This window comes from Pagrus pagrus, assembly GCF_965226575.1.
Source record: "Pagrus pagrus genome assembly, chromosome: 4".
Lineage (NCBI taxonomy): Eukaryota > Metazoa > Chordata > Actinopteri > Spariformes > Sparidae > Pagrus > Pagrus pagrus.
Window position 1 is genome coordinate 15443076 of NC_140188.1, and position 14203 is coordinate 15457278.

General features: G+C 43.3%; 1 protein-coding gene across 2 annotated transcripts in view; it reads left to right on the forward strand.

Annotated features, from left to right (window-relative positions):
• Positions 1 to 14203, forward strand: part of rsrc1 (arginine/serine-rich coiled-coil 1) — a 124208-nt gene that overhangs the window by 88140 nt on the left and 21865 nt on the right. For both annotated transcript variants that reach the window (XM_084351147.1, XM_084351146.1), the window contains exon 7: positions 13016 to 13087. In XM_084351147.1, the coding sequence (XP_084207273.1) occupies positions 13016 to 13087 (72 nt within the window). The remainder of the gene's footprint in view (positions 1 to 13015; positions 13088 to 14203) is intronic.

Below are 14203 nucleotides of genomic sequence, written 5' to 3' on the forward strand. Positions count from 1 at the left end.
AACAGATTGTCAGATTGTGAGTTTTCCTGTTATATTTTCTTTGTGATTATTTCTCTGTGAGGCACATCACAGTCACAATCCAAGAGCTGCTCCACTGAGTGTCTATGAGGACACAGGGAGGGTGAGGGACATAGACATGAGAGAGGGGGGAGAGAGAGAGATGTGGGGGATGCTTGGCTTCTCTCCAGCAGTGGTGCTCCTGGTGTGAGAGAGAGGAAGAGTCTCCATTCTCTGGCTGGGCTTTCATGTAGAGACACCCAGGAGAGAATGAAAGAAAGAGATACACAGAGGTGAGAGGGTGCAATGAGATGTTTACGAGGAAAAACGTTTTAGCTGTGCTCCGGGTTTTACCACCAGTCTTTGAAATAGAGCTGCAACAATTATTACCATTAACCCTTTCACTCTTTTGTTTCAAGCAAAAATGCCAAATATTTGCCAATTCCAGCTTCTCATTATGATGACTTGAAGCGTTCCTGTTTCAAACACGATCGTAAACTGCATATTTTTGTGTTGTAGACAAAAACAAAACGTTTTAAGACTCTTAGAAATCATATCAGGCTTTTTTTTTCATTATTTTCTGGCTTCTAATAGACAAAACAATTAATCAATTAATCAAGAATGTAGGTAGCAGATTAATCAACACTGAAAATAGTAGTTAGTTGAAGCCCTGCATTGAAATTTTGCATAGTTCTTTATTATCATGTACAGCCCAAAGTGTTTTAGCTCAGCCCTTCTCACATGAATCAGATCACTTGATTGCAGTGATGAAATTCTCTATTGATTACCTCTGGAGTTGGAAACCTCAGTCTGAGTGTTGCAAGTCTGCCACTGATGCAGCCACATCACAGCTGTACTAGGAACGTCTGATTTTAGTGCGTGTTTGTATCCGTGACGGTTCGTGTTTGTGCACCGGCACCGCAGTCACGTTTTTTTTTTTTATTATTTTACTTTGAAATAAAATCATTTCCTGTCCCGTTTATTCTGCTTCGCTCAGCCCCAGCCCCGTACCACCGGCTCGGCGGGTCTCAGCGTGGCCCAGCTCGGCTTGGAATGAAACGGCGCGTCCATAATCTCTGTGCCGGCATGTTAATTTTCAAGTCAAAGGGGCAGCTCCCTTTTCATCACGGCGGAGGCTGTGGAATATTCAGCGCGCTGCAGATGTTCATGAATAATGTCTGTGGCCAAACCCCTGGCTGAGGCTGGGGGAGGAGGGATTGAGGGGTGAGGAGAAGGGAAGGGGGTAGAGGGGGGGGAGGCAGTGAGGCCAGATGAATTACACGTAGGGGGGATCTGACAGGCGGCGTGGAGCTTTGTGATCATTCCAAAGTTCTAATAATCTCTCTCACCTTCTCCATCTCCCCAGTAATGAAAGAGAATAGGTGATTGCACCCCGGGCTATGTTCCCCGCGTAATGACTCCTCCAAAGGCACAGAGCCGCCAAGGAAAAATGAACTTTGAATGAGCGGCGAATTGGCTCTGACAGAGTGATAGACCGTGACACAGATTCTGTAGCAAAACAGACGTAGTGCTAATTGATTATCAATATTTTAAGCAAAGTGATGAAAATAAGCATTAAGAGATGAGAAGGAGGGAAGAGAGAAGGGAGTCCACAACACTACCTTCAACAGAGGGGGGGCTGCCATTTGTCCAATCTCCCTCGCTCTTTCTCTCCCTTGTGATTCCCCCCCTCCTGCGGCCAGGCTGACTCCCCCGTCTTCCCCCTCTCCCTGGTGCCCTCTCTTATGCATACTGTCTTTCTGTTTTCCCTCATCATTTTAGCATTAATTGCCAAATATGTCCCTGAACTTGTATTAATTTTGCAACGCTTTGCTTTATTTATTTCTCCGCTCTCACCTGCGTCTCTGTCTCTGAGCCTTGTTATCAGGCCGGCGTTAGTCACCTTGTCCCTCAGAAATAGTAATTTCAGTGTTCAATCACTTATTCATCTTTTCCTTTAAGAAAGAAAAGAAATCAAACACTTTATTCAAATGCATTGTTGGACATGTCGGGCTGTGTCTCTACAGGATTTGTGAAAAGATATCAAAGAAAATGGATACACAATACTTTTATAGAAGTATTACATGCACGGACACACACACACACACACACACACCATCCGTGAAGTCCGCACCAAAGAGCAGGCAGGGACCAGCCGAGACCACCAAGTTTGTGTGTCTATTCTGCAGTGTGTGTTTGTTCCTGTAATGTGGTCAGTTGTGCTGAGCCCCATTGACGCCGCCAGGGTCCCGGCTCTCCTGCCTTTCTTTTCTAAGTGGCCGCCCTTCTGAACCTCCTTGTGTCAGCACTGCGATTAGCGGCTCCAGTTTACCTTTCATGTGCGGGGGTCCTGATAGACTTAGTCCCATCTCCCCCCGCCACCACCTTCATCGCACACACATGAGACACACACTCAGTGGTGTGCCATCACAATGGCATCCAACAGGCTTTCAGCAGGGGAACCGGAGCCTATTCTCCACCATTCAACAGCACGCTCAAGTGCATTCACACTGGAATAAATGAACAGATACAAACACACACACATAATAGGCAAGCATATTTTTGCGCTGAAATTGCAGCACATGTAACCAGGATCACTCTGTTCATTGTGGCCTGAAATTTAAAAAACTTCTTTGGAAAATGATGTTGCAGTGTGCGAACTGATTGTTGTATCTTGTTTAATTTTTATAGGCAAATGAGACCAGTTTATGAGCATTTCTGTAGTTTTCAGTAAAGGGAATGACAGCCATCATTTTGTTTGGGAAGGGAAGATCAAAATTCTTTCCCCAAATTACCAAAGTAAAGGTTGCAACTACTGATTGTTTTCATTGTCAATTAATCTGTCGATTAATCATTTAGATGTTTGTTCTAATAAAGTGTCAAGAAATGGTGAAAATTTATTTTTTTGTCGAACCAAACCCAAAGAATATTCAATTTACTGTCATAGAGGATTAAACAATCAGAAAATATTCATATTTCAGAAGAATTTTGACGTTTTGCCTTCAAACCAATACATGTAATAGTTGACAACTCGTTGATTAATTGATTTATTGTTGCAGCTCTACCTAAAGTTGTAAAACATTGCAAGTAAATGTTGCAGGGGTCAGCGATATTTGCCTTAATATTTGCAATCAGAGTATCTTAGTTCATGGCAGGGCTTCAGTATGTAGAGTGATAGTAAAGCTGTGTTGGGGTGTTGCACAAGCTTCATGTGGAGGATGGAGGATGTGCTGGCATGCACCAAACAAAAACCTACCTGTGAGAGGGTGATGGCACGTAGAACTGGTTTCCAGAGCTCTTTTTCCAGTCTAATGACCACAACGCTTGACACCTTCTGCCAGGCAAGGTGCCGACCTGGTAATCGGAAGCATTTTGGGGTTCAGTGCCTTGCTCAAGAATACTTCCACTTGCAGCCGGGGGAGCTGGGGAGTCGAACCAGCAAACTACTGATGACCTCCTGAGCCACAGCTGCCCCCAAATTTCAAGAAGTGTGACTGGACTGATTGGGCTGCTTGTGCTGTCTAATAAACCATTTGTTCATGTAGTGGCGGGTGAAATCCTACTGCTCGAGCCATCAGAGCACCTTGATGGAGATGCTGGCCTAACATTTCTGAATCAGCACTTTGAGCGAAGCAACAGCTGGCTGAGAGATCTCAGATTTGGTGACGATGGCTGTGGTGTAGCAATGGTCATTTGACCAGTGTCATTTGAGTGTGTGACCTTCACATTTGAGTGTGTGACCTTGTGTTTGTCTGTTGTAACACTTGTCTGGCTTTAGATCCATCAGTCTGCTTCTTTTGGGCATAAAATGTAAGAACAGCTCATCTCCCTGTTGAGGTTTTTCACAATGCAGCATGAATATTTTCATTAGGTACATGTAAATAACAATCAATCAATCATCATCAGTCGAAACTAAAGTCTCGAGACATTTAGCAGCAATTTACTGCCACAGCAGTTGGCTTTGGTTCATGTACGTCCTCCAGAAATCCACACAACGCCAACAAGTGAGAGCAGACTCTCTGGCCACGAGACAGCTACTCGCGGGTTGGGTGACACAAACAAAGTCACTGCCAGTCTGAGCGTATGGTAACAGATTATTTTCCAGCAGACACTGACATATGCAGACTTACTTTATACATCCAATGTTGAACTTCCAGCGTACAGATAATGGCCAAACGGGCGATGAACCTATTTTTAGCCTTCCACAAGGGATTTGTCTGTAAATGGAGGGTATTTCTAGCACCTTTTCACATGAACCTGTTCAAGGTTAAAATATAGAAAACAATGTAAAGAAGCGGGAGAGCCTTTACAGAGAAAAAGGTGAGGACAAGGATAACAGAAGAGAAGAGAAGGACATAAAGAAGAGATGAAAGAGAAAAGAAATCGAGAGGCGCAAGAAAGCGGTGGTGGCATGTGGAGACATGACAGGGTTGAAGTTGAGGGTGAGATGTCATTCAGAGGCCCCAGGATGCTTAATATTTTACCGTGTGATTCCTGCATTATGGATTTGGTCTGATTGCCCTCTGAAGACCAGTTATGCACTTACCTGCTCATCCCAGTGAAGTCCTCATGACAGAACTTCTGTATTCATCTAAGAGGCAAGCCCATCCCCCCACCAACCCAATAAAATAACTGTAAATTTACAGCTGACACACACACATTAATGTACCTTACTATAAGCTCTAAAAGGCCAGAATATTTGCACTTAACATAAGATATTTCCATAGTGAGGTTGAACTTTGCTTGACCTGATGGCTACATTATAGAGGCTTTGTTGTTGGCTTCCCCCCTCAGGCTTTGTGTGTATGTGTGTGAGGTGCTTTTATGCCTTATGTGAATATTTTGACATCCGTGTGTGTGTTCCTCAGGTGTGTTTATGTGTGCAGCCCATGGCAGAGCGAGTTCCTCAGAGTAACCTCCCTCTCTGATCTCCCCTGACCGCTGGAGGCCTCTGCCTCCTCCCCGCCCTTTCTGTAGCTCCTCCTCTCTGGCCCAGGGTCTAGGGCTTCCATCTCTCCGGTGCGCTCTGGTGCAGCAGCTGCAGAGTCAGGGGGATACACTTTCGCCCTTGGGTCTTAAGGGCAGGTTGGGGTGCTGGGCCCGAGCCACCCACATGCATCATGAAGACACCACCGCTCAGCTGCTTATTTGCTCGCTTGCCCCACATGAAACCTGTTCTCAACCCCAGACCTCCTGTGCAAGGTTCAGCCCAAAGGAAATAAAACCCAGACCCCTGCGTGTTGTCTGGAGGCCAGCGTTGTGCAGTGCAGAGGGGTTTGGAACGTGTGGCTGAGGATGATTGTTCTGATCTTCCTTTTTATTAACTGTCACTTAAAAATATACAAACGTAACAATTCCCCTTTCTTATATATTAAGTGAGTTGTGTACTTACATTATCCCAAATGTGTCAAAGTGAGAAAAAAGAAGTCGGCAAACTTTCTCAACGTAACGTGAATAACGCTTTAGGACATTACCTCGTCTGTCAACATTTCTGCCCAAGTCATGTCAGATTCGATCACCAACGATGGGTTGTTTAACAAAGAAGTAACTAACTCCCATGATCCCACACTTCATCAAACTATGTCCTTTGTTTTCATTGTTTGCTTTGTTGAGCTTGTTTTGGCCAAACAACTCAAACTCCAATGATCTACTATCATGTAAGGCAGATAAAAGCAGGGAATCCTTTCATTTGAGAGGCTGGAACCAACACTTTATTTGGCAATTTTGCATGAGTTATAGAAATTCCTGCTTGATCATCCTTTGGGCAAACGACCACTCGTTTCAGGTCTAAAACAGATTATTCTTCTACATTTGTCTGTGGGAGTAACAATTCCTTAGAAACAGTTTGGTTAAAGTTACATCACCTAAGTAATATTTTGACTTTTTGTTAACTAAGAATCTTTTTGTTGTGATCTGTGAACTGGAAAATAGAGGAGAAAATTAGTTGAAACGTTATTTCCCTCTGTATAATTCTATGTATAAAACATGTTTGCAGACATTTTGTGTTGATAATTAGAACGGAGAAAGGGGAATTTTGCAGTTTAACAAGAAAAAAGATTGCAACTTTGGCCACTGATTGAATATCAAACGAAAATGTTTGCATGGGCAGAAAAAAAGTTTTCGCCTTGAGGCCTTTATAACTAGAAATGGACTGAACACACAGTAGGGAGGAAGGCGTTTACATCCAATCATCCATATGTAGGCCTTTGATTACTGAAACATACTGTATGTAAAATCTGAATTTGAATTGTATGAGTCTGTGTTTGTAGTTTGCCGAGAAAATGAACTCTGGAAAGAGTTTCCTCCTGTTTTTCCTTCACCTCACTCCCCACCTCTTTGGGCTTGACAGATGCAATCCCAGCATGATCACCGAAAAAGAAAATACAAACACGAGGCCCAGGTGTCTGAGGCTGTTTTAAAAATTAATAGAACAAATGTTGCATAAGGAAAGCTCCAGAGTTGTGGATGTTGGTCCTGACATTGCCGACGCGGGAAGAGAAAGTCTTCATTTCTTTCACACGTTCAGACGATCCAAACTATCCCTCTGACTTCATGTATAACATAGTGTGGAGATTAGTCTGGTTTTTATCTGCCACAACACAGTGTCAGCATGCAGTGCTGGCAGCTTGCATCTGGCTCCTTCATTTAGGCAATCATTCCTCTCTGAAGCATCCATAACACCACAGGAGTACAAGCCCTAATTGATGCACCCCCCCCCTCCCAGCATCAGAATATAGCTGTGAAACAAAACAAAAGCTTTTCAGACGATCGGCGATGAATAATTGATTGATTTTGTAAGATATCTCTCTCTAATTGTTTAGTTTGTAAATATTTCATGGGTGTCGTTAAATCAGCCCGATGACAGATGCAGAGGGCAGCCTGCGATAAAGATCGTTCAAGTTCAGGTCTTGTGCCTGAAGGAATTCACTCAGATCCTCATGTAGTAGAGCGATCATATGGCTGAGACACGCTGATTATTCACGTACAGAACTGGTTACGCTTTCATGTTTCTTGTTGTGAGGAGACTTTTTTCGGGCCCAGGAAAAGTTGCACAATGTCATACATTACCTGCTACTATAATGCGTCCTCGCCCTTGAATGGTTGCACACATCCTGCTGCTAAATATTTAAATTACTTCATGTTTTATCTCTTCATGTCTGCACGTCCAATCAGGAATACAGGTACATATGTGTCAAAGTATGCTTTAGCTACAAGATCTAGATGAGCTGGTTTGACAGAGGATCCTGTACAAACACACAGGAGCCTGCATTTAAACTCACACACATACATAAAATCACGGCCCGGTTGGATTCTCCAGCTTGTGTTGTCTGTGTGCTCTGCCACCTAGTGGTTGCTTCGGGTGTTGCGTCTTCCCGTGATCCATTTAACCTCTACACCTGCCTCTATAGTATCATCACACTGCCACTCAGAAACAGTCTAATGGGTCAGCGTTTTTTTCACCTGAAGACTCAAAAATGAAGCTGACAGAAAGCCTCTCTGGTCAGGTCAGGTGAAGAACATTTATGTGGTATTCATACGGCAGTTTTTAATCTAATTCACATGGAAATCTGTGAATAAAGTGCCTTTAAAAACCATGCAAGGCAGACAATTTGATTAGAGCTGTTGTTTAGGAAATGTTCAGCGAAAGGGGAAAAAAACCCATCTCTGCGCTACGTTTACCAATCCCTTCCTTTGACCCCTTCTCCTGTGCTTTCTCCTCTCTGATCTGTCTCATACAGTAAATGTGATGTGATCCAAGCTTTGTTTGTGTAAACCAGGAGGACTTAGTGAGCCTCTGAATTAAGCCCATCACTGTTTCTCTCTCTGTCAGTGTTATAAGTTCTGTTTACAAAGATAAACAGAACTGATAACTGTAACCTTCAGGCATCTTGCATTCAAAGCCTCGGTATTTCTTGAATATAAACAGTTTGTTTTGGAAAACAAAACTTGTCTCAAATGACAGAATTTATCATCCCAGATCAGATTTGAACTCTGACAGCATAAGGAAAAAAAATAAAACTAAATTTTAAGTCCGTCTTATTTGGGGAGCGGCAGTGTGGTAGAGCTGCTATAAACTAATAGAGCAACATTGAATCACATCTGTCCTGTCTGTCTTTCTTTTTTAGTATGTCTGTCAACTAATGATATTTGAAAAGTAAACACATTGGAATATCTTGATAAAGCTGGTTTCATAGAAACTGTGAAGGTTGATAACCTTGGTAAAAAAAGCTGCATAAAGCTATTTAATGTTTATGTTGTAGGTTTGCTCCATTCTTTCTCGAGGAGTCCATTATTTCTTGGTTGTATTTGAAGCTGCCTTCATACCATGCAGGACCAGCCAAAGCATCCAAAATATACGCTTATGACATTGAATGGCTTTTGGTTCTGACTTTTCACTTGTGCTGTCAGCCTTAATGGTCAAATACATTTTTCATGGTGTATTTTCTTGTTTTCACATCTGTCAACTAAAAGATTTAGATGTTTTGACCAGGGTTCAGCCGATTAGCCAATATTCAGCATTTTGTCACAATCTGTGTGATGACAATCATTTAAATGACTACGAATGGCACTATTTCAGCCCTTTTTCAGCTCTGATGCCAAATAGAAAACTATCAATTATCAAAATCTGGAAGTAACTAGTTAGGAATGTTATCAGATAAGTGGAGTTGAAGTATGAAGTGGTAGAAATTTGGAAATACAGTAATTATCCCTAAAAATTGTACCTGAATAATGAATTCAGTTATTAAACAGCTTTATCAACTAATAAAGTTATTTAAGTAATCAACATGGTGTTGGGTCTAATTTGCCTTAATACATTTCATTCCTTGTGGCATATGAATACACTGTGTGTGTCTGTCTGTCTGTCTGTCCTCACACCTGTCTGTCTGTCTTGCCTTCTTACCTGTCAGGCCTGTTATGTGTCAGTTGGTGTGCCTACCTGTCTGTCCTCCAGCTCCGTTGTGTTCTTATGTTTCTTTGTCTCGTCTCTCTGCCTGTCAGGGCCGTTATTCGTCAGCTTCGCTACAGGTCTGTCTGTCTCTCGAACCTGTCTGTCTCTTATTTATTTATTTATTGTCTTATCTGTCTCTCTGGTATTCAGCGTTGGTCGGAGGCCCGGCTGCTGAGCTTCACTGTAAAGTGCTCGGCTGATTGGAAGGGACATTTTTCCAATGGCGCTGCGCTGCCTCTAATATTCTGTTTGTCGTTGGGTGTGAGGCTGATTTATCACGCCTCCTCTCCTGCTGACATTCAGATTCACTTTGATTGGCGGCTGGACGGAATGACACCCACCACTACCAACGCCGCTAACATCACTGCGGCTCTCGCGCGTATGCACAAAAACATAAAAAACACACACAGTCAAATGTGATGTTCTGCATACTCAAAGTCAGGTATACAGTGGATATGAATATGCCGATTACGCCAACACATACCCACTAACACTTCGACGTAAAGACATGCACTTGCATATATATACTCACTCATAAACTCACACACAGACTAAGTGGATAACTGCTGTGCTGACCTCTGTCTTCAGCATCGCGAGTGTGTAAGTGTTGTATTGAGTTTATTGAACAACGTGGGCAGACTACTGCTCTTCTGTTGTTCCTCACGAACTCTATAATATGATAGCCTTTCTCAATTCTAATACTTACTGTACCCGGCCAACACTTGTGCGTTGAATAACATCTCTCTCCTTCTTTTTCTCACCCTCTGTCCCTCCCTTCTCTCCCCCTCCAATCCCTCCTTAATAACTCTATAACTCACCTCAGCCTTAGATTTAATTGCTTATCTGTGTGTAAACGCATTAACCCTCTGCTGTATCTGTTTTGCCGCCGTCCCGGGGGCCCGACAAGCCTCTCTGACTGCCGTGCCTTACATCCAATGAATAGTCCTTCTCTGAGTGGTAATAGGGAATCAGCATCGTAGCAGCAAGCATTGGCGGCGTGTAAGAGATAAATCAGATTGGGGGTCTTGCTTTGCCAGTTTATTGAATCTAAATTGCGTGCGCGCGTGGCCCCCGCCGGCCCTACATGGCCCATCCATCTCCCGGCTGATAATGGAGCGGGCCCGATTCCACCTGGTGGGAGCATTATTACATTTCCCCTCTAACGAGACCCAGCTAATCCTGCCAAGGGAGGGAGGACAGGAGGGAAGAGAGAGGAGGAGAGAAGAGAATAGAAAGGAGTGAAGGAGGTGGAGGAAAAGAAGATTCTGTAAGGAAAAAAAAAAAATTGCAAACATCCTGGCAGCTTGCCTCTCCCTCCCACTCTCCTCTCTCTTTCTCTCTTTCTCACTTTCTTCCTCTCTGTTGCCGTGCATAAAACATCTTCTAGCGCCATCAGAGCTACATGGCCCCTGGGCCCCAGAGCTGCAATTACACTCATAATCACAATGCGATTTCACTGACGCTCTCCGCCCCTTCCTGCTGCCATCCCTCCTCTTTTCCCTCCACCCCTGCAGCCAAGACTGAACGAAGTCTAAATGAAGTGAAAGGCCTCTCCTCTCCCCAACACCCGGCCGTTTATTACCCTCTCTAATAAAAGTCCATCACAGAATTATCCCACAATGAACTGGAGCCACTAAGTTGCCAAGAAATATACTTCCAATAAGCGGCCGCAGCACACACACATGCTTACATTTCTACACGGTTGCGGCTGCGAGGCTTTTGCATGCCTTTTACAGCGATAATATTAACAGGCTTTTCATGATAGTGCAGCAAAGTGTGTCGCTGTAGTGCTTTTTTTTTGTAGTTTTCCTTTTTTTATAAGGCAGAGCTCCTTATTGATGTAATTAAATCGTATCCCTGGCTCAGCGCTCAGGCCTACTTTCATTGTTTTGAGGGGGCAGGAGCCCCGTGAGGCAGTGCACTGATGAGAGATGGATAAACAGTTTGATTTGCTGCTATCGCCCCCAGGCACAGTGTACTGGAGAGATGAGCAAGAGAAGGAAGAGAAAAGCATAAAACCGGGGAGGGGCGGGAGAGGGCAAAACAGAAGGAGAGAAGAGAGAGCGAGAGGATAAGAGAACCTGTTGGGGGAGGGATGAAGGGATAGAGGTGGAGGATAAACATGCAAACAAAAAGCGGCGACAAATCACTCCTGTTGTTTGTGTGCACATGTTCGTGTGCAAGCAGAAAAGGCTTTTTCTCTTATTTCTGTTTGTTTGCCTGTTTCCCTCTCTGTCAGTTCTTCCTTTTTTTTCCCTACATGGCCCCCATCTATCTGCCTATCTCCCTTTTTTCCCTCCTCTTTCTCCCCCGTTTCCCTCCCTCCCTCCCTCCCTCCCGCTCCATCACACCACCAGCACCGCTCTGTTTCCTACCTGCCTCTCGGTAGCCCGGAGCAAAGAGGGAACTGAAGAACACAGAGAGGAGATCACTCACACACACACACACACACACACACACACACACACACACACACACACACACACACACACACACACACACACACACACACACACACACACACAAATACACATCTGTGTAACAAGAAAACTCATGAATGCACTTGCAGGATGGTGCAGCCCGTGGTTTGGTTTTTGGCACTCTTGCAGACACACAAACTTACTAAATTATGACTGTGTTTGCTAAGAGAAATAGATTGGTGGCTGTTGATTTGGTTAGGGCATGCTCCTGTGCGCGCACACACACACACACACTCACACACACCCTAGCTGAGGGAGGTAGAGGAGGGTTCAGTCATCCATGTAGAGTCATTGTTAGTAAAGATGCGGAACCTCCAGACTTAACCAGCCATAACAGCGGTGTGACGGGTTCTTTGTCTACGCCAATTACTGAACAAAAACAGCAGCGCAGTCACAGAGAGACTAGCGCAACCCATGGCCTCCTGCATCCAAACACACACACACACACACACAGATGTGTATGTGGTGTATTTTTATGTAACATATTTGCTCGCAGCGCAAAGTCGAACACACAATCAGACACAAAATGAGGAGCATACACGATAGACACGTGCGCGCGCAGGCATCTCAAGTGGTGCAATAAACCACATTCGGACACCCACAGCTGTGCCCTAACACAAACATTCTGTAAGCGCTCACAAACACTTACACCCACTCTTATGTTGTGTAAACTTCCCCAAAACAGTGCAGAGCTCTCATTCTCCTCCTCCCCCTTCCCTCTCATCTGCTCGCTCTCCTCCTCTGTTTCTCCCTCCCTCTCTTTTTTTTTTTCTCAAAGTTTAAACTCATTAAGTGTAATGATATTGGAGACTCAATTTTACATAGCTCACTCATCAACCAAGTGAGATAGCAATAAAGGCAAATGGCTCCGCCGAGGCCCTAACGCTGCAAAATAAATGATGCGCCGCAACGGAAATGTAATTAATTTAGAGGCAGTATTGATAGTCCTGCCATACATGGCATTATATTTTTTAATGTGGCTTAACATCTTGATTATTCAGGGGGAAAGGCGGAGGAAAAGGGGAGCCGAGACAACACGGCTCACGATGAGAGATGCTTAAAATGCCCTGACGAGTGTTTACTCCCGCTGCCTCACTTTCTCTTAAGCTTTTCATTATGCCGAGACGATAAACACCTCTCAGGAAGACGTGCCGACTTTTACAGGAGTGTGAAGGAGAGGCAGCGAGGGGTGCTGCTTGCTAGGGAAAGCAGTAGAAGGCATGATTCATATTTTTGTGGATTTGTACGCTTACTGTTGATTCAGTGACGTGTTCTCTGGTAATTTTCTGCATTGTCTGTGATGAGCATCAATTTCAGTATAACTTTTTTTGCCTTGGGTGTACAAATGTGTATTTTTAAGGGATCATATTTAAATTAAAAGACGAGATATGTTCATTCGTTTTCATTACATTTTCAGAAATAATACAAAATCATGTCAATACATCATAAACATTGTTTAAAAATAATATTTTTTTCTTAATATCTCTATTAATCTTGAAAAATATTGTGAATGTTTTCTCTAATGAAACCACAGTGAGGGGTTGCTGAAGTTCTGCTTCGCTCCTAACTCTGCTGTCTTTCTTTGCAGCTAAGACGGACGAGGTGCTGAAGGCTAAAGTAGCCAAGAGAGAAGAGGAGGCCCGAAAGAAGCTAGAGGAAGGTGAGTTATTTGTGTTTCTGTCATAGATCCAACATGTGGACTCTGGCTCCAATATCAAACCAGTTGTAAAAGGTCTAAATAGACCCAACAGTCACAAAGGAAAACATGAACCATAAATGTAACAAAAATACTAAAATGTTTTACTACGGTCTTTATCAGATTGAGCAGTTTTATCTCATTAAAACAAAAGGCAATTAAACAAGTTTGATGAAGCCGTCTTGTCATTAATATGAATACAAAATATTTACATTCATTTTTGAAAACCTTCCCTTCACTCCTGTTTCTTATGTCAGGTATTGCAGTTTTTTAGCAGTCCCTCAACTCTCTGCAACATTAATGACTTTAAACACTTTTGACATGTTTACATTTACATTTCAGCGTAAGCGCCCTTGTCTTGTTAAGGAGAAATCTTCCTTTACAGTTCATCTGTACATTGCAAAAACATAAATGTAGAGAAGCTGATTGCACTCTTTAGCTTTTATTAAGACAGCTGTAATCTACATAAAGATGCGTAGTAGGTGTTCAACGCAGAAATGTGCTTAGCATTGCAGGCAGTAAATTTATCCTGCCAACCTGACAGCCCAACCCACCACCACCAACATAGGACACACACATTAACATGCAAAGATTATCTCGATACACATTCAAATAAAGTCAAGAGTAATTTGCAGTGGATATGCTAGCAGTAATAAAACTCCTTAGATAGAATAATGACCCTGGTCCCTGTTCTGACCAGAGCACGATATAAATGAGAATATCAAATGTGCCGTTATCAACTACACTGTGTGTGTGTATGTGCATGCACACACAGGAGTGTGTAGCAGCATAATTTGTTCTAGTGTGGGTGTTTTTATATCGCTGGATTCTCTCTTCACTCTTTTCGTGTCATTTTTTGTGTTTGCATCGAGCAGGCATTGCAGCGTGACCTTTAAAGTTAGCTGACCTTTTAGCCAAATGAAAGTCCAGCCATCAGAAACTAATTAGCCCTGCACTCATGCTTTGGTCCCACAGTTCTGGGAAGAATTTATTCTCTCTTTCTCTATATTGCTGTTTTGTTTTTTGTCTTCTTCTTCTCAGCCTCTTCACCATTCTCCCATTAATATTATTCATTTTTCT